The sequence below is a fragment of the Zootoca vivipara genome, chromosome 14, assembly GCF_965207765.1.
Source record: "Zootoca vivipara chromosome 14, rZooViv2.hap1.1, whole genome shotgun sequence".
NCBI lineage: Eukaryota > Metazoa > Chordata > Lepidosauria > Squamata > Lacertidae > Zootoca > Zootoca vivipara.
The window spans coordinates 37,724,043-37,749,231 of record NC_142597.1 but is presented as its reverse complement, the minus strand read 5'-3'; the positions used below and the strand labels follow the sequence as shown (position 1 = coordinate 37,749,231).

The 25,189-nt window shown below is 49.1% G+C and overlaps 1 protein-coding gene across 1 annotated transcript in view; it reads right to left on the bottom strand.

Moving 5' to 3' along the window:
• Positions 1-214: 214 nt before the first annotated feature.
• Positions 215-25,189, bottom strand: part of MNT (MAX network transcriptional repressor) — a 56,875-nt gene continuing 31,900 nt past the window's right edge. The window contains exons 5-6 of the mRNA XM_035139355.3: positions 4,845-5,037; positions 215-1,904 (exon numbers count right to left, since the gene is read on the bottom strand). Of these exons, the coding sequence (XP_034995246.1) occupies positions 1,189-1,904; positions 4,845-5,037 (909 nt within the window). The 3' untranslated portion in view covers positions 215-1,188. The remainder of the gene's footprint in view (positions 1,905-4,844; positions 5,038-25,189) is intronic.

Here is a 25,189-nt window from a genome sequence, read left to right as displayed (position 1 = left end):
GGCCATGGGAACCTCAGCTGGGCTGAATACACAGCAGCAGAATTCGACCGCCCCCCCACCCTCAATCCACGCAGAGAGAAAATAACGTTATTGCAAATCGTGCATGTTTAAGAAGAAGAAGAAGAATTAAAAAGCGGCAAAGGGACAAAGGCGAACACAGCAAGTAGTTTATAAAACGAGACCGTTTAGGAATTACAAAAAAAATAAAGTCCAGTTGTGTGCAATTTTTTTCTCTCTCCTTTTATTAGACAGAGGGTTTCCTTAAAATGCCAGTAACAAGTCACAGTGATTATTGATGGTTGAACTGAAATGCAAATATACGGAAAGGAAAAAAAAATACTGCAACATGTCGCGTATGTTTTTTTAAATATGGTTTTACCCTGGTCCACCAAACCATCTGTCTTTGAAAGATGCTCATTTAAAAAGGATAACTCTGTCTTCTCTCTCCAAAAGGAAGAGATTATTGTTTGTTTGTTTGTTTTTCAAATTTTCTGTTAACGTGTCTAATATTCCTGCAAAGGGGGAGGGGGGAAGAAATCAGCCTTCTCAACGGCCTTCATTTGATAACAATATTTATATATATATGTAGCTATAGGCAGGTAGATATATATATAAATATATAATATATATATTTCTATGATTCTCTTCTTCTTCTTCTTCTTCTTCTTCTTCTTCTTCCTCTTCTTAACTATGCAAAGTCTCTCCATAAAGAGATCAGCCTTATTTTTTTTTAAAAAAAACAAACCTACGAAGAAGCAACGCATTAAAAAAATAAAAATAAAACGGGGTAGGAAGGGGGAAAACGTCTTAAGAACATCATTATAGTCATACTTCGTTGATTACATGGAAAAAAGGGGGGATTAATAATCACTATGTAGGACTGTTCATTAAATGTTCTGATTGGGGGAAATTCAAGTGCAGTAGTAGCAGGTCCTGATTTTTCTCAATTACCAGGCTGCCTAATAGAAATCAGGAAAGGGAAAAGAGGGAGGAGAAAGAAGAAAAGAACAAGCGTGTGTCTTGTGTGTGTTAATCTTTTTTTTTTGTATGTCCCCATTCCCCCCCCCTCCTCCCCAGACCTGTTGCACCCTCCCCTCTTCCTCCTCCCTCCTCACTTCACAACGGGTGGTAGGGGTGGGGCAACGCAGTTTGGAATGTATGGAGTTTCGGCCGGGCGCCCGGCGGCCCCTAAGCCAGCTTCAAGGTGCTCACTGGGAAGGAAGGCATGGTGACCATTGTGACGGGGTTCAAGACCGTCTGCCCCACCAGCTGCGGGTGGTGCACCACCTGAGTCCCGACGGCCGGCTTGGCCATGACGGCCGGCTGCCCCAGGCCGGCCGTTCCGTTCACTTGCTGGTGAGAGATGGTGTGGGCGATGTGGCTGACCACCGGCTGGCTGACCGCCACGGGCTGCGGGTAGAGGGGGAGCTGCTGGCCCAGGTGCGCCACGTGGTTGAGGGCGGCCGGGTGCACCGTGATGTGGCCGATGGGCTGGGCGGCGGCGGCGAGCTGCACCTGCGGGCTGGAGGCGGAGGAAGGGGCGATGTGAGCGATGTGCTTGGCCGGCGGCCCCTGCAGGACGTGGTTGACAGTCTGAATGACGGAGGCATGCGTGGTGGCAGTGTGGGCGATAACAGTCGATTGCACGGTGGAGGCCGCCACCAGGTGAGTCTGTGCGGGGACGATGGCCTGGGGAGGCACCAGTGCTTGGGGCTGAAGGGGGGGCTGCGCGTGCGGCGGCGGAGGGGCGTGCTTCTGGGCCAGAGGCAGGATGGACGGGTGGTGCGAGGCGGCGAGGGGGAGCGCTGCCTTCATGTGCTCGGGGTGCTGGCGGTGGGACGGCTTCGGCAAGGAGTTTGCCGGCCGGTCGTCTTCCATGTCTTCGTCCATGTTATCTTCACCCTCTGTGGGGAGGACAAAACGAGGGCACGTGTTATTTATTACATCTTTGAAATTTTTACTTTTTGGGAAATGATTTCACAAATATAAAATTATAACAATGCAACCGTAGGTAACGGGACCCCTGACCATTAGGTCCAGTCGTGGACAACTCTGGGGTTGCGGCGCTCATCTCGCGTTATTGGCCGAGTACAGCTTCCAGGTGGCCAGCATGACAAAGCAGCTTCTGGCGAACCAGAGCAGCGCAGCACAAAGAAACGCCGTTTAACTTCCTGCCACAGCAGTGCCTATTTATCTACTTGCACTTTGACGTGCTTTCAAACTGCTAGGTTGGCAGGAGCTGGAACCGAGCAACGGGAGCTCACCCCGTCGCGGGGATTCAAACCGCCGAATCCCCGTCGCGGGGATTCAAACCGCCGACCTTCTGATCGGCAAGCCCTAGGCTCAGTGGTTTAACCCACAGCACCAGCCGCGTCCCAATGCAACCATACACATCCACATTTAAAGAATCCTCCGAATCTCTGGACTTCCCACCTTCCCTTTCATGGGTCCTATTATCAAACCTTTTCTACTGCATCTTTTTCCAATAGTACGTATTTTGTATAACTCCGTTATCTCCATAGTACTTGCTCTGGGTTTGAAATGAGGCACATTTTGCACAAGGCTATCGACCGCTAGGGACCAAGCGAAGATGCCTGGGTGACGCCTGGCATCTCCACCCTCTGGAGTTGCGTGCTTGGGGATCATTGAATCTCGACTGTTTTCAGGCACTAATGCCACATTCTGTAGAATTCTATCAGTTCTTTTTTATCTACAAAATCGGAATGAATTTCAGGAACCATAATGTTTTTTTCTCTCTGCAGCCGGAGCAGGAGCAGTGAAAAGCTTTACAGTTAATTGCTGCAGCTTGTCTTCACTTACCGCACCCCACTGCCCTGCTGACAGCTGCAAAGAATATCTTTACGTTATGAATGGTCCGTGTCACCATTAAGAAAAAGAGATCAGAATAGGCCAATGTGTATATAGTGACTTTTCTCAACATTCATAACCTAGCTCAAGGTTGGCCACTGAACTAGCCAGATGTTTAACTGAGACTCAATCACAGTTAGCCCATCATTTGAAAGATAATTTTGTCTTGCCCAGATATGGCACCTAGGCTTTCTGTTTTGGTGATGGTAACCTTGGTTTAAGGAGCCGTGTGGCACCTAGATTATACACTGGTGTGTATCCCCACTCTTTCTGCCAAAGGAGTTCAGATGTGTTACACAGTGAAAATTATTGAAGCTTTTTTTTTTAAAAAAAGAATTCCAATGTAGATGCAGGCAGGGAAGGTCTAGATCAGGCATCCCCAGACTTCGGCCCTCCAGATGTTTTGGACTACAATCCCCATCATCCCTGACCACTGGTCCTGTAAGCTAGGGATCATGGGAGTTGTAGGCCAAAACATCTGGAGGGCCGCAGTTTGGGGATGCCTGGTCTAGAATCATAGAATTGTAGAGTTGGGAAAGGACCCTGAGGGTCATCTAGTTCAACCCCCTGCAATGCAGGAACCTTTCGCCCAATGTGGGACTTGAACCCATGACCCTGAGATTAAGAGCCTCACGTTCTACCGAGTGAGCTACCTCAGCCTCAGCCTCTAGCAGTTAAAAGGCTGATTAGAAGGTGAAGGTCTTCAGAAGACACCAGAAACAGACAACAGAGATGGTGCCTGTCTAATGATGGCATCTGCAGATGTTCACCTGCCAAGCACAGTGTTCTGGAAGGTATATTACAAGGGGTGAGATAATTTTTCAGGTATTCTGGCACAAGTTTACACACGAAAACCAGCACCCCGACCTGAGCGCAGTAGCTAATTGGCAACTACAGTGGTACCTCGCAAGACGAATGCCCTGCAAGACGAATTTTTCGCAAGACGAATGCGTCTTGCGATCTGATGGTGACTCGCAAGACGAATTTGTTTTGCGAAAAATTCGTCTTGCGAATCACGGTTTCCCATAGGAATGCATTGAAATTTAATTAATGCATTCCTATGGGCAAAAAAAGAAATTTCAATGCATTCCTATGGGAAACCGCGATTCGCAAGACGAATTTTTCGCAAAACAAATTGACTCGCAGAACGAATTAAATTCGTCTTGCGAGGCACCACTGTACTGGTACCACTGCCTCTCTGGAACATGTCCGAAAGTTACAGGCAGTCACTTCCTGGCGTAGTCAACAAAGACCGCACTACCCCTATCATGAGATGGGAAGTGTGTGTTGGGGCTGCACCGCTTCAGCCTCCATATAAAAAAAGCAAATTTTAAAAAATGTATTTCATTCCCGCTCATAGAAAGCTAGTGTACAAGGGGAAAGTATTCTGTCACCCTGAGAAGCTAGCTTTCTACCTCCAGGGAATTTGTTTGCAGGGAGGTGCATTTAAATCGTGTGAGCCTGAAATGGTATAGCCTCAGACACGGCAGATGGGGAGGTTTCCTGGATGGTGCGAATCTGGAACAGCTTGTTGGGGCACGTGCAGAGTTGCTGGCATGCCACAGTGGGCTGGTCCTGGATGGGAGTTTAGTACAGGGTTTAGAATGCAGCCTACGGCACAGAAGAACGCAGGAAGCCATCTTATACAGAGTCACACCAAAGACCATCTAGCTTGGAGCTGGCTATGCTCCCTGCAGGATTGCAGACAGGATTTCAACCGAAGATCCTGAGGACTGGAACCTGGGACCTTCTGCCCACGAAAGATAGCTCAGTTGTCCTGGAGGACTCAAGCTGGCAGAGCATGAGACTCCTCATATCAAGGTTGTGGGTTCGAGTCCCTTCCAGCTCTCTGATTCTACAAAGCAGGTGCTCTACCAATGAGCGACAGCCGCAAGTGCATCTCTGTGCGCCCCGCTTCCCCCAAAAAATCAACCCACCACACCACCAGGCCCCACTGGGCAGCATTTCCGACGCACCTGACGCAGTCGAGGTAGACGCTTGATCGTCCTCCGGCTGAACCGTCTGCCGGATAATCCGGTCGATCTCCAGGATATCCATCCACTGGCTGAGCTCGTGCTTCAAGTCCGCCAGCCGCTGCTGCGTGGCGATCTTCTCCCTCGCCAGCCGCTCCATCTCGTGCTCGTACTCCTTCTCCTTGCGCTTCAAAGTCTGCAAAAAGGACCCAGATAAAATAAGGAGGAAAGCAGGCGCGGAAAGGAGGACCACTAATAATAATAATAATAATAATAATAATAATAATAATAATAATAATAATAATAATACCCTGCCCGTCTGGCTGGGTTTCCCCAGCCACTCTGGGCGGCTTCCAACAGAAAAATGAAATAAAATAATCTATTAAACATTAAAAGCCTCCCTAAACAGGGCTGCCTTCAGATGTCTTCTAAAAATCTGGTAGCTGTTTTTCTCTTTGACATCTGATGGGAGGGCGCCACCACCGAGGAGGCCCTCGGTACTGGACCTCAGTGTCTGTAGATTATATGTATTGGGAAAATTTTGGGGAAACAATACGCAGGGTGAACAATATGGAAATAAAAGGGAAGTCCAGGGGAGGCGGTAGGAAAATACGGAAAACTGTTACGAGAGATATTGTTAGAGGATGTATATACGGTAAACCAATGAAAATTATTTTTTAAAAAATAAATAAATCAGGGGTCAGCAAACTTTTTCGGACTGTCCCTCAGACCTTGTGGGGGGGCCAGACTATATTTTGAAAAATAATAGTGAACAAATTCCTATGTCCCACAAATAACCCAGAGATGCATTTTAAATAAAAGGACACATTCTACTCATGTAAAAACACCAGGCAGGCCCCACAAATAACCCAGAGATGCATTTTAAATAAAAGGGCATATTCTACTCATGTAAAAACATGCTGATTCCCAGACCGTCTGCGGGCCGGATTGAGAAGGCAATTGGGCCGGATCCAGCCCCTGGACCTTAGGTTGCCTACCCATGTTTTAAATGCTGCAAACACACCAGCGCTTCTGCATAGTAAAGAACATGCTATATGTGGAAAGCGTATGTTAATCGCCACCCCATGGGTGATGGGCCATGCGGCAAGGAGCCTCGCCAAGTCACAGCTTCCTGGATCGCACAAATGTAGAGGAACGGGTATGGGGCAGTGTGGCGTCGCGGTTAGAGTACTGGGCTAGGACCTGTGTGGACTTGGTTCAAATCCCTGCTCAGCCACAATGCTTACTGGGTGAGCTTGGGCCAGTCGCTGCCTCTCAGCCTTCTCTACCTCGCAGGGTTGTTGTGAGAACAAAGTGAGAAGGAGAGCCATGTCCATCACCTTGAAAGCAATGGAACTAAATAAAGACACAATTTATGCACAGAATAAAGAGAGCTGGACCATAAAGAAGGCTGATCGCCGAAGAATTGATGCTTTTGAATTATGGTGCTGGAGGAGACTCTTGAGAGTCCCATGGACTGCAAGAAGATCAAACCTATCCATTCTGAAGGAAACCAGCCCTGAGTGCTCACTGGAAGGACAGATCCTGAAGCTGAGGCTCCAATACTTTGGCCACCTCATGAGAAGAGAAGACTCCCTGGAAAAGACCCTGATGTTGGAAAAGATGGAGGGCACAAGGACAAGGGGACGGCAGAGGACGAGATGGTTGGACAGTGTTATCGAAGCTATGAACATGAGTTTGACCAAACTGCGGGAGGCAGTGCAAGACAGGAGTGCCTGGCGTGCTCTGGTCCATAGGGTCACAAAGAGTCGGACACGACTAAACAACAACAACAACAACAACAACATGCACAGAATAGACCCGCTGAAATCAACAGACCCACTGAGCAGGAGACAAACTTTGGATACAAGCCAGTGTGTTTTAGCACAAAGGCACAACAAAAGATGCCTAATGTCCCAATGACACACAATTAGCTGATAATTGGGGTGGGAGAAAGATAAATACAGTACCACTTCCTAGCTCTCAGGGATGCTTTTGGGAGGCTGTTCCCAGATTCCCCCTCCCCCTTAAAACGCCACTCCATCTTGGGGCAACCCTCTGAATTTTCACATTTCTGCAAAACAACGCTCTTCACACACCGGGAATGCAATTTTTTTCCCCAGCTCAAACCTGCACCCTATAAAGCACAGAAAGATCAAGGAGTCAAATCCTCAAAGCATGAAAGCCTGACTCCGGAAGGGCTGTGTGGGGTTTTCTCTGGCAACCACGGCATGGGAAGGTGGCGGAGGGGAGGGGAGGGGGTTGGCGGCGCTGCTGGGCAAAGCAGCCAGAAAAGGATGAGATCAGACCTCTAGTCGCACGTGACCAGATTCTGCTTCTCCGCCACTGCGGTCTAAGCGGCAACTCCAGGAGCCGGGCTAATGAAGTGCGAGGTGCATTTATACTGTGGAGAGGTTTGCAGGAAGGGGAACCAGACTTTGAGCCCCTCTCTTGCGCTCCCCATCTGGCGGGAGAGCAAACTCGTGTTCTTTGAAAGCAACCATAACAAAACCTCTTCCAAAAATAAAAGTGTTGAAGGTGTGCTTGGGAAGCTTCCTGGTGCAGAGTCAGGCCATCGGTGTCTCCCCTCCTCCTCCCCTTGTTAATGCAGTACTGCCGGGGGTTTCTCAGAGCTGCGAAGGAACCCAGAAGCCATCAGGCTCAACCCAGGGTGCAGTCCAGATTCGGCTACGGCACCTCCAGTGAAGGGGCGCTCAATGCCTTCTGCCCCCTGCCTGGACAAGCACCCCCAAAATGAAAAGGCAGAATGTGTTTACGTTCCCCCTCCCCACCGTGCCCACTTTCCTGAGCATCTGAACGAAGGCAATTTGAAAACAGAAACTGTCCATATGGTTGGGAAACGGGGGGGGGGGCGCAGGGAGAGAGAATTAAAGGAGGTTTTTATTTGTGGATCCAATTGGTGCAGGGTAGATTCAATACTGGCCCAGCCCTCACTCAAACTAGCCAACCTGCAAATTTGGATTGTGCTTTTTTTCAGACTCTGCTCCTGTACACACACAAAATTATACAAATATCCTTGCATAAAGAAAGCCAGCATGTCAGGGAAATGGATGCACACACATTCTCTGGGATGCTTGCCTTCTATGTGCAGGGATTTTATTTTTCTTATTTTGCATATGGGGAAGAAGCGTTCCAGCATGCTCCCCGTAGGCTGAGGCGATACAAGCCAGGACACATGTGGCTTGCAGCCCCAGTAAGAAGTAGGCCCTTGAAGGGAGGGATGGTGGCAACGTACAACTTGGCTTGTTTACTGAGAGCGCCGAACGCTATACGCTTTGCTGCACCAGATCAGGGCACATGCATGGACTGCAAAGGGTCTTTCCCTCCACCCTGGGGAGTTGCCCTCTTGCAGTGTTGCAAAGATACTTTGCAAACACACACACACCATGAAATCTAAGCCTACAGGCATTGTGCAGAAAACCCTCACGAGGGAACAGCAGAGGTACACAATTAGCAAGAGCGAGAAAAGACAACGGAGAAAGATGCTTTCAAAACACACACCTAAAAAAACCCAACACTTTCCTGCCAATGTCTGCAAAGTGCTGGGAAAGTGGACTTTTAGCTTTAATTGTCCGTCATTCTGAGGACCCCCAAATTCAAGCGATGTCCCCTTTACACTCTGCCGATGGACAGGCACCCGATCCTGGTTTTTGCTTAGTCATGCATTCCCAGGAGGCTGCGGGACAGACGCCCGCCCGCAGGAAGAGAGTCAGCAACTCCAGTCTTCCCTCCAGCTAAACTCTGTCACCAGCCTCAGCCTCGCCCCTCTCCCTCCTGGGAAAAACAACTTGACCACGTGCTATTTCCCCACAGCTGCCCTCCTCACACAGCAGATTTCAACGGGCACATTGATTCTGCCGCCAAATCAGAGAGAGGGTTGCCTGGCCATGAGGGATGTGCTTTAGCAATGCCCAGCTAGCAGAACATCAAGCACTCTGCCCAATAAACTCTCCTTTGCTCTCGGCAGCTGATCCTCAGTGGGGTCAATGGCGGGGAACTGGATACAACATTGGCTGGAGCCGCCTGTGCCCGAAGGGATTTGGAATCGAAGCGGGGAAAGTGCTTTGCAGGCCCCAGACAAGCAGCCGGTTTTGGGGGCTTGCAAAGCATTGCATGACATCAATGTGACCAATGGGTGGGAAGGTGAACCACTGAGCGGGGGTGGAGGGGTCTGCTGTACCAGTACCAATTGAGAAATGTGCTGGCAAACAGCACCAGGCAGGATTGGACTCTCCACCCACCGGCTGATGAGCAGAGACTTCAATCTTGCTCTCTTCGCAGGGGTCTGCTTTGCCAGTGCATTCCTTGCAGGGAATGTGCTGGCAATGCTGGATAACTCAACTGGTTAGAGCGTGGTGCTGATAACACCAAGGTCACAGGATCAATCCCCATATGGGACAGCTGCATAGTCCTGCATTGCAGGGGGTCGGACTAGATGATCCTCAAGGTCCCTTCCAGCTCTCTATGATTCTGTGATACAGACCCCAGCAGGAGAGAACCATGTCCCTCTCCCTAGATGGGTTCTAGGGAAATGGCCTTGCAGGCCAAATTGGGTCACCGTCTAGAGGGGCTGGGAGCTGGGGGCACTGTCATACAGTGGTTCCGCCCCTTCCTCCTGGGCCGTGTTCAGAAAGTGGTGGTGGGGGATGAGTGTTCGGACCCCTGGGCTCTCACTTGTGGGGCTCTGTCCTCTCCCCCATGCTTTTTAACATCTACATGCAACCGCTGGGAGAGATCATCAGGGGGTTTGGGCTGGGTGTTCATCAGTATGCGGATGATACCCAGCTCTACCTCTCTTTCAAATCAGAACCAGTGAAGGCGGTGAAGGTCCTGTGTGAGGTACCACTGTATTTTGCAGGCTAGTAACGGTGTACGTAGCTCTTCCCAACCTTGCTTTACCCTCACAACAACCCTGCGAGGCAGGCCAGGCTGAGAGACGCTGGCTGGCCCAAGGTCCTAGCCCAACACTCGAACCATTGCACCACAGTGGCTCTCCAAAAGCACAACCGGGGATTCAAACTCACGAGACTCTGGATCCCCACCTACAGCCACTTTTACCCACTGTGCTCTGCTGAGGCACAAGGTGCATTTGCTGTTCCACCCAATATTGCCACTTGGCCCCTGGATGCTTGCGCAGAGAAGAGTACGGCCCTCAGTCCCCACTAAAAGGCTGAGAGGTGGCAGGTTGAACCCAGGACCTCGTGGCAGCTCAGCTGGTGCAGCACACACTTTGCATGCAGACGTTCCCAGGATCCGAGCGAACCAGCCTCCCTGCCAAGGTTCCCTTTCCGGCTTGGCTGATCCGGCAAGCCCCCTAAAGGAAACGACGGACACGGCAAACACGTACGTGCCGTAGCAGGACAGAGTGGCTGAGCCGGGTCCGTAACTGGTGGAATCCTCAAAGCAGCCAGACTAAGGAAGCTCCCCCCCCCTCTCCTGCTCTCTCCAAGGAAAGACAAAGGTCCGAGTCAGATGCTGCCTCCTCCTCATACTCCCCCCCCCCCGGAAAACCATGTAGGGGACTATCTGCGGAGAGCCGTCTCCTCCTCCTGGCGGAGCTTAATTTTTATCCTAGTACCAGCGGCTTGCAAAACTCTTTCTCAGAGCCTAAACCTTCCTAACCCCCCCCCCACCTCTCATTTCTATTAGTCTGACAGATAGGGAAAGTGGGTCAAAAGGCAGGAAAAGCGGGTGGGTTGGCCGGGTGTGTGTGTGTGTGTGTGTGTGTGTGTGTGTGTGTGTGTGTGTGAGTGTGCAATCCAAGCACGGCGACATTCCCAGATGGTGGTCGGCACAGTAAATGCCGCTTTTAATGGGTATTACAGGCCCAGCATTTTGACCCAAGGGGGTTTAATCGTCTTGTGGACAAAGGGGATCGCTTTCTTCAATACCAGCTTTTGGGTTTCCGAGATTCGTTCCAATTGCGCAGGTGAAATAGAACGGAAAGAATTCCGACAGGATGTGGCATTAAGGGTGTGAAAAGAGTCGAGATCCAGGGATGCAACTCCAGGTGGTGGAAATGTCAGGAGTCATCTCCTTCGGGCACTTGGTCACAAGCGGCCATAGCCAGGTGCAAAATGCGCCTGGTGGATTTCAAAGGCTTAGAGCCAGGTGCACTCTCTCCTGGATAACCCCTGAATGAATATTTAAGACAACAACAGCTATGCTGGCTCAAACGGGAGGGAATCCAAAACACACAGGACAGCAACAACTCCTTTATAAAGTCTGTTACCAAAGTGTGACAAAACCGTGAGCAAACTTTAGAGCCCCGCAGAACTCTTCATCAGGGGTTCAGACACACACAAAACACATCAGGTGTTTGCTAAATGCAGCCCTCCCCTGGAGGGGAAGAATCCCATCATGCATTTGTCACGAGGACGGTGGCAGTTTTTAGTTTTTTAAAAAAACGAAACAGCAAACACACCGGGGGGGGGGAATACACCACGAGGCAAGCTATCGCATGGGATTGGGTTGCTATAGCAACAACGCACCTACAGGCTCCGGTTCTGGCAGGCTTGGCCGTTGCTTGGGTAGCCACATCTCTCAACTGCATTTCGAACCTGGGATGTTTTCATTTTGTTTTTCTCTTTGCTGCCACGGCCCCAAAGAGCTGGTCCCGGCCAGAATGACCGGCACCCCGATTCTGTGTCGTTTGCAGGTGGACACAGGTGGATGGGGAAAGCCTCCTTTCACCAAATAAATGAGGGAGGTGTGTGTGTGTTTGCACACACACACACACACACACACACACACACACACACACACACACAGCATCAACTAGGATCCTAATGGAATTCTGTGCTGGAATTCCAAAGCTGAGCCAGTTAAATCGTGTCCAAAACCATTTTTTGCTTGCTCTTGCAGCAGGTGGGCAGCGAGCTTAAAAAAGAGAAATGTTTCCGTTTCGTTTCCACAACCAAATTCTGCTACTGGCCTCAATCGTGCCAAGGAAGACCAGCTAGCACACACTTGGGAGAATATTTTGCACACTATATTCATGGGTGGGTGGGTATGCTGCTGAACCTCTGGGTATCATACTGAGCTCCCCCCCCCCCCAAAAAAAAGCTCTGCGTGATTTCACCTGCCCGCCAGAGTGGACAATATCTGCAGCCCCTCCAGGTGAAGGGGGGAGCCAATTCCCCTCAGCCCCTCGACTAGCATGGCATGGATGATGGGGGCTGGAGTTTGGCAATGGCCCTGCTGTTTGGCCCTACACCAACACTGGGAAGAAGGAGGTGGTTGAAATGAACCAACCAGTGGCTTGGGGAGGGGACCCACCGCTCCTCTCTTAGGGAAGCAAAGCAGTTGGGCCACCAGACTTCCAAAGCACATGGCTTCCCCCCAAAGAATCCTGGGAACTGTAGTTTGCCTTTTGCACGGGTCCAGTTTCCAGAAGCCAAACAAACTACAGACCCCAGGATTCCATGGGAGGAGCCATGTGTGTGCTTTAAATCAGACATAGGCAAAGTCGGCCCTCCAGATGTTTTGGGACTACAACTCCCATCATCCCTGACCACTGGTCATGTTAGCTAGGGATGATGGGAGTTGTAGTCCCAAAAACATCTGGAGGGCCAAGTTTGCCTGTGCCTGCTTTAAATGAATGGTGTGTCTCAGCAACATCTGGGGTAGCCAATGTGGACCCCTAAGGTTGCTGGGGTCTCCAATTTCCATTAGCTCCAGCCAGTGTGGCCAGTGCCAGAACCTCTGGTGGCCTCTGCAGCACTCCCTCACCAGCTGGCCCTACAAGAAGGTACACCCAATGGGGTATTGCTGATCAGCCCACAGTTCTGCAGGAAGAGGAGAGGATGGGGCGACTTGCAGGCAAGGCAACCGCAGAGGTGGAAAGCTGAGACTTTTGACACTGCTGGATCTCAAGAGACAATGGAGTACGCCTCTTCTCTTTGGTGCCCAGACGACAAGACTCACTGACGCAGCCCAAAGGAAAGCAGAGGGAAACATTTGGCACCAGCAATAACAATAATAATACTACATGTTGGAATTGCCTTTATCCCATTTAAACGCTTTCTCTTTTGTGCATTGGCCGCCTTGGGCTCCTTTGGGAGGAAAAGCAGGAGTGAAATGTGATAAATAATGAGCCCCCTCCCTGAACAATGATCACTTCAGGGGCACCATTTAGGCCTCAGCTCCCATCTGTCAGGAGGCGGAGGAGGCGGGGGCAGCCGCAAGAGAGGAGTTGGGATTCCTCTCTGGCATATGGTGGCGCCTAGGCCAGCCTCTGTGGGTGGGGAAGTCTCTGGATCTGTGAGTCATGGTTCCCACCCACCCACCCAAAAGAATCCTGGGAGCCAGCGTTAGAAACTGAGATATGAAAGCTAGGAGCTCAATGGCACCTGAGACCTAGGTTAAGGGCGCAGCAAGTCTAGGCGTGCTTTAAAAACACACACACACACAAGAATACGGAAGCTGAAAATGAACGAACTGCTGCTAAAACATTATGTTCATTTTTCACATCGTCTAGTCCAGGGTCCCCAAACTAAGGCCCGGGGGCCAGATGCGGCCCAATCACCTTCTAAATCCGGCCAGCGGATAGTCCAGGTCTCAGCATGTTTTTACATGAGTAGAATGTGTTCTTTTATTTAAAATGCATCTCTGGATTATTTGTGGGGCCTGCCTGGTGTTTTTACATGAGTAGAATGTGTCCTTTTATTTAAAATGCATCTCTGGATTATTTGTGGGGCCTGCCTGGTGTTTTTACATGAGTAGAATGTGTGCTTTTATTTAAAATGCATCTCTGGGTTATTTGTGGGGCATAGGAATTCATTCATTTTCCCCCCAAAAATATAATCCGGCCCCCCACAAGGTCTGAGGGACAGTGGACCGGCCCCCTGCTGAAAAAGTTTGCTGACCCCTGGTCTAGTCCTTCCTCTGCCCACCCCCTAATATTCTTAAGAGGGTCTGTTCTCGTCTACAGAGTAGCTGGAAGTAGGGAGGCAGAAAAAAACCGTCCTTTCCTCAGGGGCGTAGCAAGCCGCCGTGACACCCGGGGCTGTGCATGCGTGTTATGTAGCACAATTCAAAGTGTTGGTGCTGACCTTTAAAGCCCTAAACAGCCTCGGACCAATATACCTGAAGGAGCATCTCCACCTCCATCGTTCCGTATAAACTTGATGAAATATCAATAAATATTCACAGCACCCCTGCAAGGTAGGTGAAGCTAAGAGACGGGGACAGTGACTATCATCCCAAGGTCACCAAGCGAGTTTTATGGGCCGAGTAAGGATTATGGGTCGAGTAGGGACCCAGGTGGCGCTGTGGTTAAACCACTGAGCCTAGGGCTTGCTGATCAGAAGGTCGGCTGTTCGAATCCCTGTGACGGGGTGAGCTCCCGTTGCTTGGTCCCAGCTCCTGCCAACCTAGCAGTTCGAAAGCACGTCAAAATGCAAGTAGATAAATAGGAACCGCTACAGCGGGAAGGTAAACGGCGTTTCCATGTGCTGCTCTGGTTTGCCAGAAGCGGCTTTGTCATGCTGGCCACATGACCTGGAAGCTATACGCCGGCTCCCTCGGCCAATAATGCGAGATGAGCACGCAACCCCAGAGTCGGTCACGACTGGACCTAATGGTCAGGGGTCCCTTTAAGGATTTGAACCCGGGGCCTTGCTGCACAAGGAGTGTGTTTAAAAGAGCCGCACGCCTGGAAAGACTCGCTTTGTTTAAACGCCCTTGCAAGCAGAGCATTTGAGGCAAGGCCCGCCCTGTCACTACTCCACCGCGTGCCCGCATTTAGGACACAGCAGCCTGCATTTGTTGCTGTACAAATATTTCCCACTTTTTGCAGCCGACTGTAATTAAGTCGCTCGTTCTTGCATCCGAGTAAAGAAAACAAAGCTCCGGGGGCAATTTCTCCCTGTGCCTCGCCTCTGGAAGAGTGCTGCGCTGTGCAATTTGCAAATGGGAGGTTAAAAAAATAGGCCTTATTTAAGAGGAGAAAAGGAGCGGCAATTTGCTTATAAGCGTTCGAGTAGAGCCACTGAATGGTTCCATGGGCTGCAGAGACCAAGGTGGCCGAAGAAAAGGGCCGCATCATCTCAATGAGACATCTGGTCAGATTTCTCTCTCTCCTTCCCTGACACCCACCCACACCCGTGTTCGAAATCCACCAGGCGCATTTTACGACCAAGTGAAGATGCTTGGGTGCCATCGGCACCTGATGTCTCTGGAGGTGCGTGTCTGGGGATCCTGAATAATACCACATCCTGTAGAACTCTATCCATTATAATCTGCACAATCAGAATGAATTTCAGGAACCAAAAGCTCATATTAAAAATACGAATTTTGAACCGCCTGGCCCCAATTTGCAACTAGCCATTCTATTTTGGTGACTGTAACCCTGATCTAAGGAGCCATTTGGCGCCCAGCTTATGTATCTGAGATTCTAACACTGACACACACAACCTGCATCATTTGATGAGGTTTCACCATCCCACGGTCCTCATAAGGTCTAGCAACATGACTAGTCATCTGCTTATGAAGCAAAAAACCACAGCCACGGAGCACACAAACTCAGCTGTAAGTCAACGGAATAAATAAAGGCTGCTATTGGAATCGAGCAAGGAATTGTAGTACAAGGGCTATTGTTTGGTTGGGGGGGGGGTGGCCCACCACCAATAAGGTCAAGTCATCCAAATCCCAGCCCCCTATATTATGATCTAGTTATTTCAAATATTTATGACCTGCCCTCTATCTACACCAGGGGTCCCCAAACTAAGGCCCGGGGGCCGGATGCAGCCCAATCGCCTTCTAAATCTGACCCGCGGACAGTATGGGAATCAGCATGTTTTTACATGAGTAGAATGTGTCCTTTTATTTAAAATGCATCTCTGGGTTATTTGTAGGGCCTGCCTGGTGTTTTTACATGAGTAGAAGGTGTTTTTTATTTAAAATGCATCTCTGGGTTATTTGTGGGGCATAGGAATTTGTTCATATTTCCCCCCAAAATATAGTCCGGCCCCCCACAAGGTCTGAGGGACAGTGGACCGGCCCCCTGTTGGAAAGGTTTGCTGACCCCTGATCTACGCAGACCCCAAGGCGGGCTACAATACATAAAGGAAAGCAGACAATAATCAATCTATCTGTCTATAGATATAAAATGGTAACACAGCAGCCGAGTAAATAAAGACAGGTAAAACACAGCAGCCCAGGCTAGAATTGCCATGTCCCACAATGCAACACCGCCACAAGAACATCGCGGGATCGAGCCCCACCCCCTGCAAAGAGGCGCATATCCCGCGTTCCATATTCTGCATGTGTAAAATAAAGAAGCGGGGGGAGGACCCTGCCGGTCTCCTAGGTAACGAAAGCTAGAGTTGCCATAGCAACCGTTTCCTGCAACCGGCTCTTTCAGACAGTGGCGCCGATGGCAGAGAGGTGCCTTCCCTCGATTCTCCAGCCACAGACAGGAAAATACGATTGGGGTGGGTGGGTAGGTGGGGGGAATCTCCGCACTACGGTGTCATTAGCATGCAAAGAAGAGGGAGATGGGGGAACCCAGGCTAGACAACACCGGGGTGGCTGGTGCAGGTTTTAATGGCTGGGGGTGGGACTGCGCAGGCCTTTCCGAGCTAAGATTTCAGGATGGCCTCTCCAGCCACAGGCCGTGTGTTTTCTTCTGAGACACCCCCATGAGAGAGCAAACTGGGATCTGCCCACGCGGCCGACTGGAGGTGAAGCTATGAGCCGTGGATTTTTCACAGGCAACTCCTAAGTTATGTGGCGGTCTGCGCAAGGGCTCCTGGGATTGCACTTGCAAAGGCTTGTGGGATTGCTAGGCGCTGTTTCTGCACCATTTCCACGCTCTCGGGGCGCTTTTCATGCCACTTCCAGGTTCACAGTGATGTGTGTGTGTGAGGTTGCACACATACTGAATGCACATAAATGGGGAGTTGCCTGTGCTTATTTTTTATGCTCCCACGAGGAGTGAAAGAGTAGAAAGCCAGCACACCAGGGAGAAAGCTTTTCCGCTTGCAGAGAGCTCTGTGGGTGGGGTAGGAACACAGTTTCCTTCCCCTTCATCTGCAGGCTGAAGTGGACCATCCCATTCTGCTGAATCACAGAACCGTAGTTGGAAAGGACCTTAAAGCTCATCTAGTTCAACCCCCTGCAATGCAGGGATCACAATGTCAGTGTGTAGAGATTTAGGCTGCAGCTGAATAGTAATAGTAATAATAATAATAATACATTGGTACCTCGACATCCGAATGCCTCGACTTCTGAAGGTTTCGACTTACGAAGTCGGCAAACCCGAAGTATTTTCGCCCCGCGCGCGTTCTGCGCCGAAGTGCAAAATGGACGCTTCAACATCCGAAGGTTTCGACTTACGAAGAGCACCGCGGAACAGATCGCCTTCGTAAGTCGAGGTACCACTGTAATAATAATTTATTATTTATAGCCCGCCCATCTGGCTGGGTTTCCCCAACCACTCTGGGTGGCTTGCAACAGAAAAATAAAATAAAATTATCGATTAAACATTAAAAGCCTCCCTAAACAGGGCTGCCTTCAGATGTCTTCTAAAATCTAAAAATCTAAAAATCTAAAAATCTAAAAATCTAAAATCTGGTAGCATACGCACCACCAGAGATGTACATATTTATTAAATATTATTCTGCAGCAAAGATTCCAAGCAGAATGCTTTCTCTGACACACACACACACACAGAGAGAGAGAGCATTTTGGGTTCAAAACAACCAGAAATCCTCTTTGCTTCTACCACTCCCAGTTTCAGAGTTCTCACGGACAATGCCCACATATTTTCAAGCGTTTCTTACAACTGGCTTAGTTAAGTAGCGCCGCTGCCTCTAGCAGCTTTTTCCAATCAATGCCTTCGTTATTCTCCTTTAATGATCTGTAATTGTTGCTTATTGCATTTTTTTTCCGTTTTGCCTGCCGGCACATTTGGTTATCACCGCCGTCAAAGAGCAGGATGTAAACAGAACAGCAGCGGGCTAGAAGTTTTCTCTTCTCTTTTGAGAAGTGGGGGGGGGGGTAGGTGATATTCTCTGCACACTTGACACCCAAAAGCAAGTGAAAAAATCCTGCGCCTCCACTAGACACAGGGTCGGAATATAAACATAGCAGAGTTATAAGAGATTTGTAGCTGATGCATTTGGCTGGCCGGTGTGGGGGAGGGGGAAGGGGGCGAACTTGGAGATGCTTCCGCGACAGAGAAAGTGTCAGGACTGTGATCTCCATGGCAACCTGCCACGGCCTATTCCAGCTCCTCTCTCTCTCTTATATATCTAAATTATCGGACCTCAATTGTGCCGCATTTTGCCAGAGCTTTAAAATAACACCAGCACCTTAAGGGAGATGGCTTGCATTCAAAAGGTCACACGCTTTGATTGGCTGATCTGTCAACAAAAAGCTTTTGGCGATTTAACATCGCCAAAAATCTGCAAAGGAATTCCATTTCTGAAGCTGCCTCAGCAATGATGTCATACTGCTCTCTCTCTCTCTCTCTCTCTCTCTCTCTCTCTCTCTCTCTAAAAAACATGCTAAAAAGGGCCCTGCTTGGGTCAGGCCAAAGTCTGACATTTTCTCCACAGTGGCCGACCAGGTGTCCCCCTGCTATGTCAGGTGTGGCCTTTGGCCGTCCTGGTGTCCCTGAACTACAACTCCCATAATCCCCGGGCACTGGCCATGCTGGCTGGGTATGATGGGAGTTGTAGTTCAGCAACAACTGGAGGCCCAGAGGTTCCCACACTTGGACGAGGTGATGCTCATGGGCTCTGCAAGTCTACTCCTCAGTGCCCCAAGGCAGGATTACACTTGCCCACGTAGGGATAAAGAACCCCCTGGCCCATTTTTAGTGGCGCTTTGCTATTAAAATGACCACACGCTACTTTCCCGTTTATTCCTCCCTCTGCTTCCCAGGTTGCACTTCAGATTGTAAGCTCCTCGGGGCGAAGCCGCATGCACAGATGGGACGCGGAAACAGAACGAAACAAAAACAAACAAACAAGAGTCTTCAAAGAATAAAAGTTGAATAGCACCAAGTACAGTGGTACCACGCAAGACGAATGCCCTGCAAGACAAAGTTTTCGCAAGACGAATGCGTCTTGCGATCTGATGGTGAAAAATAAAATTCAATGCATTCCTTTGGGAAACCGCGATTCGCAAGATGAATTTTTCGCAAAACGAATTAAAGTTGTCTTGCGAGGCACCACTGTAACTTGTTCTCTTAGCACAACGATTTATGCTTGTGCAAGAATTCTCCCCTCTCCTCCTCCCTCCCTAAAACTAATATGGGGGATTCCCCCAAACTCCCAGAGAGGATTCGGGGAGGGTGCGGGACTTATGCAGAGGAAATGGGAGGTGTGTTGCGCAAATCCTTATGTCAATGGAACAAGTGTATTAGATACCACTCATAGGGTTTTTTAAGGTCAGGAAGGGAGATCAGTTTTGGGGTTGCTTTGAGATCTAAAGCCCCACCCAAAAAACCAAGGAAAAACTCCCCCCCCCCAAAAAAAATTTCCAATCCCCCTGAAAAACTAAAGTATTTTTGGGTTGAGAAGTTTGTTTGTTTTTTCACAATGATGAACAAAATGTCTGACAGTATGTTTGCCCCCCCCCCACAATCATTTCCGAAAGTGTAGAAGGGGAACTGTTGCAAGAATGTCAATGGGTTCTGCTTTCTGGTTTTTGCCTGCTCCTCACAAACCGGCAAAACCAGAGAGAGGCCAAAGCGGTTGCATACAGTTCAGCTTCTTGTAGCTACTTGTAGCTACTGCTTGGCAGGGGGTTGGACTGGATGGCCCTTGTGGTCTCTTCCAACTCTATGATTCTATGATTCTACTTTTGAAAAATACAGTGCATAAAAATAAATTCCATTGTCAGAATAAACTGGACTTTAAATATGACAGGAATGATCGTTCTACGGTAAGCCAAGTTATAGACCATGCATTTTAGAATAACAAAGTGACTTTTGATATGTACTTTTAAAAAAAATAAATGCATTTTTTTCCAATTTCCAAAAAAGTTATTTCCTGGGGGGAAACATCTCCACACACCTTCATTTTTTTTTTTTTTTTTTTGGAAACGTTAGATCTCTAGGGTGGTTATTCAATTATTGCACTGACTTCCCAGCCTTCACCCAAAGCAGTTCAGGACAAATACATTTCTCTCCCCCCATTCTCACTTGAACCTCACCACAAGCCAAGGGATAAATGACTGACCCGAGGTCACCCAGTGAGCTTTGTGGCAATTCGAACCCAGGCCCTCCTTGGTTCTATCCAGACCCTCTAACCCAGGCACCCCCAAACTCAGCCCTCCAGCTGTTTTGGGACTACGACTCCCATCACCCCATCATTCCCAGGGATGATGGGAATTGTAGTCCCAAAACAGCTGGAGGGCCGAGTTTGGGGGTGCCTGCTCTAACCACTCCATCCCACTGACTTCCATGGCGTCCACTGTCCAAATATGTGGCTTGGGTGCATCTTGAGAAAGGCAGGCAAAGCTATATACTGGCTAAAAACAAAAAAACAAAAACGCTATTTTGCTTTCGGCCATGCTGGTGGGGTGGGCCATTTTCCAAAACCTCTTTCCCAGCAAACCACTAACACAGCACCGCCACAGTGCCTGGGAACCACCTCCTCTTCCTTCCTCCCTTCCTTCCTCCTCCTGCCACGAAATGTCCACAAGGGCGCCCTTTAGAGGCTTAGGGAAATCTAAACTGCTAGTGTCCTCTTGACCTACTTTCCAGTGCTATTAAGTGTGCCGGCCAGTTAAAAGGCAGGAAAGCATAGAGTATGGTCTAGAATCGGAGTTTTCTGAAACACAAGAAGTGGAGGAAACACAAGCAATGGGGAGCCTCTGCACAGGCCTTCATTTGCTTCCAACAAGCAGCATCACCGACCTGCCTGTCTCCTTTCTTGCAGCCAGCCCAGAGGGGGATGCTGTCAGCTCCCCCACTGCACCTACATTTAGTCTCAGCATTTCCCCTTGCAGAGCTCAGTGGTCGCGGGGGGGGGGGGGGTAGTGGGGTACTTATGGCCCTCCAAATCTTCCTTCGATCAGGGCCGCAGCCGCCCCATACATTGAAAGCATGGTGATAATAATAATAATAATAATAATAATAATAATAATAATAATACCGGTAATAATAATAATAATAATAACAACAATAATAATAATAATAACAATAATTTATTATTTATACCCCGCCCATCTGGCTGGGTTTCCCCAGCCACTCTGGGCGGCTTCCAACAGAAATATTAAAAACACAATAAAAGATCAAACATTAAAAACTTCCCTAAACAGGGCTGCCTTCAGATGTCTTCTAAAAGTCAGATAGTTCTTTATTTCCTTGACATCTGAAGGGAAGGCGTTCTACAGGTGGGTGCTGCTACCGAGAAGGCCCTCTGCCTGGTTCCCTGTAACTTGGCTTCTCGCAACGAGGGAACCGCCAGAAGGCCCTCGGCACTGGACCTCAGTGTCCGGGCAGAACGATGGAGGTGGGAGACGCTCCTTCAGGTATACTGGACCGAGGCCCTTTAGGGCTTTAAAGGTCAGCACCAACACTTTGAACTGTGCTCGAAAACGTACTGGGAGCCAATGTAGGTCTTTCAAGACCGGTGTTATGTGGTCTCGGCGGCCGCTCCCAGTCACCAGCCTAGTTGCCGCATTCTGGATTAATGGTAGTTTCCGGGTCACCTTCAAAGGTAGCCCCACGTAGAACAATTGCAATAGTCCAAGCGAGAGATAACTAGAGCATGCACCACTCTGGCGAGGCAGTCTGCAGGCAGGTAGGGTCTGAGCCTGCGTACCAGATGGAGCTGATAGACAGCTGCCCTGGACACAGAATTGACCTGTGCCTCCATGGACAGCTGAGAGTCCAAAATGACTCCCAGGCTGCGCACCTGGTCCTTCAGGGGCACAGTTACCCCATTCAGGACCAGGGAGTCCTCCACACCTGCCCGCCTCATGTCCCCCACAAACAGTACTTCTGTCTCTCTACTGATGCCCCTAGCCCTGAACCTGTTTATTTCTTTTATATCTTTCCTCCAAGGGGGTCACATAAAGTGGTGAAGACAGTTCCCCACACCTTATGACATCCCTGTGCGGTTGGTTTTAGGCTGAGAGACTTCAACTGGCTCACGGTCACCCCATGAGCTTCATGGCTGAGTAAGGATTCGAACGCTGGTCTCCCAGGTCCTAGTCCAATGCCCTAACCGGTACCGATCACTGGCTTCAGCACCACCCCAAAAAGAGGAATCCTGGGAACTGCAGTTTCAGAAGCAGCTTGTTTTCTCCTGCTCTGGAGGGTAGGACTTGAACCAATGGCTTCAAGTTACAAGAGATTCTGACTAACCGTCTCCCTTGGGAGGCTGTGGACTCGCCTTCCTTTGAGGGACCCAGGTGGCGCTGTGGGTTAAACCACAGAGCCTAGGGCTTGCTGATCAGAAGGTCGGCAGTTTGAATCCCTGTGACGGGGTGAGCTCCCGTTGCTCGGTCCCTGCTCCTGCCAACCTAGCAGTTCGAAAGCACGTCAAAATGCAAGTAGATAAATAGGAACTGCTACAGCGGGAAGGTAAACGGCGTTTCCATGTGCTGCTCTGGTTCGCCAGAAGCAGCTTTGTCATGCTGGCCACATGACCTGGAAGCTGTATGCCGGCTCCCTCGGCCAATAATGCGAGATGAGCGCGCAACCCCAGAGTCGGACACGACTGGACCTAATGGTCAGGGGTCCCTTTACCTTTACCTTTAAGCAGAGCTTGGATGGCCATCTGTCTTGGGATGCTTTAGCTTCAGATTCCTGCATTGCAGGAGGTTGGACTAGATGACCTCTGAGGTCCCTTTCAACTCTACAGTAAGATGATTACACAGCACTGGATTCCCAAGACATGGAAGGGCAGAAGTGATGCAAAGGTCACCAGCCAGGTCATCAAGGCTCTTTAGGTTTCGAATCTAGGTCTGAAGCCAGATTGAAATGGGTCTAGATGATTCTTTTCCTCCAACCACCACTAACTCAATGGCCTTGCCCACCCATTTAAAATGGTTTTTAAATGTATAGTTTCATTTAAGTGTCTATAATTCAGGTACAGTGAATGAGGCTTCCACCCATGGCAGTGCTTGGGGGGGGGGGGATGCATTTGATAACCGACAGCTATTCCAGTTTTTGGTGTTCCCTGTGATTAGTAAGTATCCTGGAAATACTATTGACTTTACTGAATTGTATTAATTGTTGTAGTTATACAGCCCCATGTTTGTTGTCTTTTAACACTATGATTTGGGATTATCGATTGCCGCTTTGAGCATTGGATAAGCGGAATGCAAATTAAATAAACTCAACTCCTCAACTCTCCCTAGGGAACTCTGGGGGGGGGGTCTTTTAACAAATCTCAGCATTTCCCAGAATTCTTAGGGGGAAGCCATGACTGTTTCAAGTGAAATAACTGTGCTTTAAATGTATGTACTGTGGAGATAAGGCCTAGAATACAGAGATTCATTATTAAGATCATGAAGGATCCCTATTCCGTAACCGAGCTATTTAAAGAAAGCAGGCGTTTGGTTTTGCCTGTGACCTTAATCAGCTCTTTCCTTCTCCTTGCTGAAAGAGCTGTTCTTAGAACAAGGCTTTTCACGGGACAAGAATTGCGCTGCCCAGTCACCAACCACAAGCTAAACAAAAACTGCCTAGGTTCCAGAGAGTCCCAATGACCACAGCTTTCATGTGCGTTCACAGAAAGACCACCAAGTTTCTAGTCCTCGTGACATTGAAAAGCCAAAAGAATTCTTCAGTGCAGAGGTGGGGTAGATGGGGAAATCCTGAAAATACTCCAGACAGACAGCCTAGTAATAAAATACTGTAATCATCATAATACTCATAAATAACACTCCTCTCCCCCACACTTTTACAGGCCATAGACCAGGCATCCCCAAACTCGGCCCTCCAGATGTTTTGGGACTACAATTCCCATCATCCCTGACCACTGGTCCTGTTAGCTAGGGGTGGGGTGATGGGAGCTGTAGTCCCAAAACATCTGGAGGGCCGAGTTTGGGGGTGCCTGCCATAGACTATTTAACAGCCATAGGCCTGGGCAAAGAGTAATGTTTTTGCCTGGTGCCTAAAGACATGATGGCGCCAGCTGGGCCTCTCTGGGGAGAGCATGCCACAATCAGGGAGCCACCACAGAAAAGGCCTGTTCTCTTGTTGCCACCTCCAAACCTCTCTGGGAGGTGGGGACATAGAGAAGGGCCTCAGATGACAAGTGCAGGATCTGGGTCAGTTTGTATGGGGAGAGGTACTGAGTAATGTAGGAGCAATGTAATGCACAAAGCAATGATGTTAAACAGAGGGGGTTTTTTTAGAAGACAGGAAGGAAAAGAGAAGAAACGTGTCATGTGATTCTAGTTTCAATGTCATGTGATTCTAGTTTCAATGGCCACGTTTTCAAAATTCTTTCTTGGGCAATGAGGACTAGAAGCTTAAAAAAACCCCTCAAAGCTAGGATCCTACCAAGAACCTACAAGCCACGTAACTAAAGCTTTGGGTGCAATATGCAGCCTGCCAGCTGCAAACTGTCAACTAAGGTGTAAAAAGCGAGGGAAACACACATGGGGAAAAAACTATTTTGATTTGACTTCAGTGCCTTGCACAGCCCCTCTCCCCACACCCCCTCCCCCAGGGCAGTCTGTGCTGCTACCTCTTGCAAATTAACCAAGCTAAGCTCATACTCCTCATAGCTGACATTCCAAGGGGCTGCATAAAGTCCTTTTACCAGCAGGCGCCTGTACGGGTCACACTACAGCTTGCACCCAGGCACTTGGGGGTGGGAGGAAGGGGGTAGGGTACTTAAAACTGCTCAATCGAGAGATTTCGGAAATCTGCTCAACCACATGTTTTTGCAAAGGTTTCCACTGTAGTAATCAGCAGTCTTCCCTTTCAGAGAAAAAGGGTTAGAGTGTCTTATCCACGAGACGCTTTTTCGATTGCTATCAATATTGTTATTGTTGCTTTTTTATTTTTTATTTTTGTTCCTACGCACATGCCTAACTGCTGTTGTTGGGAGTCATTAGTATAATGAGCTATACTTACCATTATAGCTAAAAGAAATAATCCAACGGCCTTCAAAATTAAAACGTTCGGCAAGGAAGGGAAGTAATAAAAGCCCTTATATAAGAGTATGTGGGGATTTGATTTACAAAAAAGGAACAAGTATAATTGACAGCAAAAACGACTCCCATCTCACCCCTTTCGCTTCTTCTATTGCAGGGGTGAGGGGCCTGTGGCCAATCCTGGACTCCAGCTCCCATCATCCCTGGACTATGGCCAGGCTGGCAGGGGCTGATGGAGTTGGAGTCCAACAACA